Source organism: Bos indicus, chromosome 23 (assembly GCF_029378745.1).
Source record: "Bos indicus isolate NIAB-ARS_2022 breed Sahiwal x Tharparkar chromosome 23, NIAB-ARS_B.indTharparkar_mat_pri_1.0, whole genome shotgun sequence".
Classification (NCBI taxonomy): domain Eukaryota; kingdom Metazoa; phylum Chordata; class Mammalia; order Artiodactyla; family Bovidae; genus Bos; species Bos indicus.
Genome location: NC_091782.1, coordinates 53796116 through 53799404, shown reverse-complemented (window position 1 = coordinate 53799404; position 3289 = coordinate 53796116). Strand labels below are relative to the sequence as shown.

Here is a 3289-nt window from a genome sequence, read left to right as displayed (position 1 = left end):
TCGCGCGGCCCCGGTGGGAGGTCACCGCAGTGTCCTGCGCGTGCTCCGCTGCTTGCCCCTCGGCCGGGACGACGGGGGTCTGCGTGGGGGAGCAGCGCCGTTTTCCCTCGCAGAGCACCCGCACACCAAGTGTGGCTTAGGGAGCCCGCGGGCCCCAGCCGCGCCAGGCGTCCCGACAGGTGCCCCGGCCGCGCTCTCGTATGGCTTCCGTGAGCTCCGGGGCGCAGGGGCCCCTCCCGAGCGCCCGCGCGCGGCCCCCGAGCCGAGGCGCACACGCACGCGCGCACACGCGAGGACCTCAGCCGCGCGCACGCCTCCCATTGGCGGGAGGAGGAAGGCGGGGCCGGGCGGACCCAAAACAAACAACCTGCGGCCGCGCCGCCGCGTGGCCTCCGCCTAGCGCGCGCCCGCTCCGGAGCCGCGGCCACCTGGGCCACCTCGCTCCCCATCCCTCGTCGGCGCCCAGGCCCCGCCCTCGCGGGGTGCCGCGGGGTTATATTGGGCCGGGCCGAAGGTGGAGACGAGACGGGGCCGAGGCTGCAGGCGTGGAGATGCTGCTCCGGAGGCCAGGGGCGGGAAGGCGGTTGCGGGCGCCGCGGCATCGGAGACTCGGCTCCGTGGGCGCTCGAGGCTGAAGGCTGGACCCTCGCCCCGGGGTGGCAGGCACGGGAGCTGGCACTGACTCGACCCGCGAGGACGCCTGTCCGGGACCTGCGACTGCGGGAGAAGAAACCCCATCTCTGGAACGGGAAGCAGATGCGCACGCTTCCTTCTCCGGCAGGAACTCCAAGCCCCGCGCGCCCCGGCACCCGAGGCTAGAACCGCGGCTCTGCACGCCTTCCCCCAAGTCTCCGCTCCTCACCCTGAAGCCAGTACGCCCCCAGCTCCTCCCTCTTCGCCCCTGTCGGTTCACCCAATAAGCACAAACACTCCAAAGAACTCCAGCGGAAGGGGACTCCAATCCGGAAAGCGACTGTCTCACCCAGAGGAAGGCGAGCTCCGGGAGAGAGAGGCCAGGACCCCGGCCCCGATCTCCACCACGCCCCGGGCGCCCGCTGTCCAGAACCGCGCGGAGGCAAAGGGTACGCGCCGGGCGGGGACGGGCGCAGGCATGAAGCTGGAGGTGTTCGGGCCCCGCGCGGGTCTAGGGGACAAGCCGGGGAGTGACCTGGAGGGTGCGGGCGGCAGCGACGCGCCATCTCCGCTATCGGCCGCGGGCGACGACTCCCTGGGCTCGGACGGGGACTGCGCAGCCAACAGCCCGGCGGCAGGCAGCGGCGAGCGGAGCGCGGGCGGCGGGCCGGGCGCCGAGGAGGCGGGCGCGGCGGGCGCGGCGGGGGCGACGGCGGGGCCCAGAGCCGGGGGCGCAGGTTCTGGGGGTGCGGGCGGCGGCGAGGGCGCGCGCGGCAAGCCGTACACCCGGAGGCCCAAGCCCCCGTATTCGTACATCGCGCTCATCGCAATGGCCATCCGCGACTCGGCGGGCGGCCGCCTGACGCTGGCCGAGATCAACGAGTACCTCATGGGCAAGTTCCCGTTCTTCCGCGGCAGCTACACCGGCTGGCGCAACTCCGTGCGCCACAACCTCTCGCTCAACGACTGCTTCGTCAAGGTGCTTCGCGACCCCTCTCGACCCTGGGGCAAGGACAACTACTGGATGCTGAACCCTAACAGCGAGTACACGTTCGCCGACGGGGTCTTCCGCCGCCGCCGCAAGCGCCTCAGCCACCGGGCAGCGGCCCCCGGCCCCGCGCTCCGGCCCCCGGACGGCGCGCCCCCGCCGCCCGCGCCCGCCGCCGCGGCCCCGGCTTCGCCCCGCGCGCGCTCGCCCGCCCGCCCGGAGGGGCGCGCCAGCCCGGCAGGCAGATTCTCCGGCCCCTTCGCCATCGACAGTATCCTCAGCAAGCCCTTCCGCAGCCGCCGCGCCGGGGACGCGGGCCCCGGGGCCCGCCCTCCGTGGGGCGCGGCTCCCTGCCCGCCGCCGCCCGCCTACCCGGCGCTGCTCCAGGCTGCGCCCGCTGGGGCCCTGCTGCCGCTCTGCGCGTTTGGAGCGGCCGAGCCTCCGGGGCTGCTAGCTCGCGGGGCCGAGGCGCCGCCCCTCCTCCTAGCGCCCCTGGCCGCCCCGGCCCCGGCCAAGCCGCTCCGAGGCCCGGCAGCCGGTGCGCACCTGTACTGCCCCGTGCGGCTGCCCGACGCCCTGCTCGCCGCCTCGGCCCGCGCACCCGGCCCGCACCTGCCTAATCGGCCTGAGACGCTCCTGGCATGAGCGCGTTGGGGCGGCGGGGGACGCGGGCTCGGGGCCGGGCGCTTTCCGCCCGAGGACAGCACCATCACCCGACGTGCCTTAGAGCGAACACCGGACAGAAGGGTCTCAACTGCATCCCGAACGTTTCCCTTCGTCCTTTATAACTCACGTTGTAGAGGAGCAAAGCAGGGCCTCCGATAGTTTCCATTCGTGACCAAGCCTGTGCCGGCCCCTTCACAGAAACTTCTCATGGCCCAGGCTCTGCCTTGTTCCTGCTGTTTTCGTTGCACCTTCCACTGCTTTGTCCCTTACAAAGCGAAACAAAACCTAAACAGCACATCAGGGAACCATTCCAGGTGATCCATGACTCGACTACTTCGGGGGTCCCGGCCCGCCCCCCCCCCCTTGTGTGCCTGTGGCGTCTACAGGCGCAGCTAAGCGGGAGGGGCCAGAGGAGCGTCCCTCATCTCTGCCATTGACCAATGTTTCACTGTGCCAAAAGATGAAAAATATATATATTGTTGGGTTTTGTAATTAAATTATTTATATATTTTTGAAACCTGAAGGGAAAATGTTGCAGGCAACGGTTGCGGCTTTACTGTCTGTTGGGTCATTTCTTAAGTGTGGTCTCTTTAGGCCAGGTGGCTTCTTCCAAGGAAAAGCTGACCGTTATGTTTGTGGGGTGCCAGGATCACTGCCACTTGAAAGCAAGTGTGATTTTTATTTTTAATATTATTTTATTTGTGTCTGTGTACATATTCATATATAAATTTTATGAAATCCAACATAGTGCTTATTTTTTAATAAAACTGACAATTGACTTCAGCACTTTGTGGTGACGGGTTGGAGATGGACTTTTGCACCCCCCTCCCAAATGATCTCAGGTTTGACTCTTAAGAAACTCCTTGTGGAGTTCAAACTGTTTTCTTGAATAATTCAGTAAAGGTAGATGCTGTGGATTTCGTTACTGGACACATCGCTGTAAGATTCTGCAGGATCCAACTTCCATCAGTGGGGTTTCTTAAACGTCAAAGCAATGACCTC

General features: G+C 66.7%; 1 protein-coding gene across 1 annotated transcript; it reads left to right on the top strand.

The window, feature by feature from the left end:
• The first annotated feature begins 361 nt into the window (after positions 1–361).
• Positions 362–3070, top strand: FOXQ1 (forkhead box Q1). Its single transcript, XM_070778500.1, has one exon. The coding sequence runs from the start codon at positions 1112–1114 to the stop codon at positions 2264–2266; it is 1155 nt and encodes a 384-aa protein (XP_070634601.1). The 5' UTR covers positions 362–1111; the 3' UTR covers positions 2267–3070.
• The last annotated feature ends 219 nt before the right edge of the window (positions 3071–3289 follow it).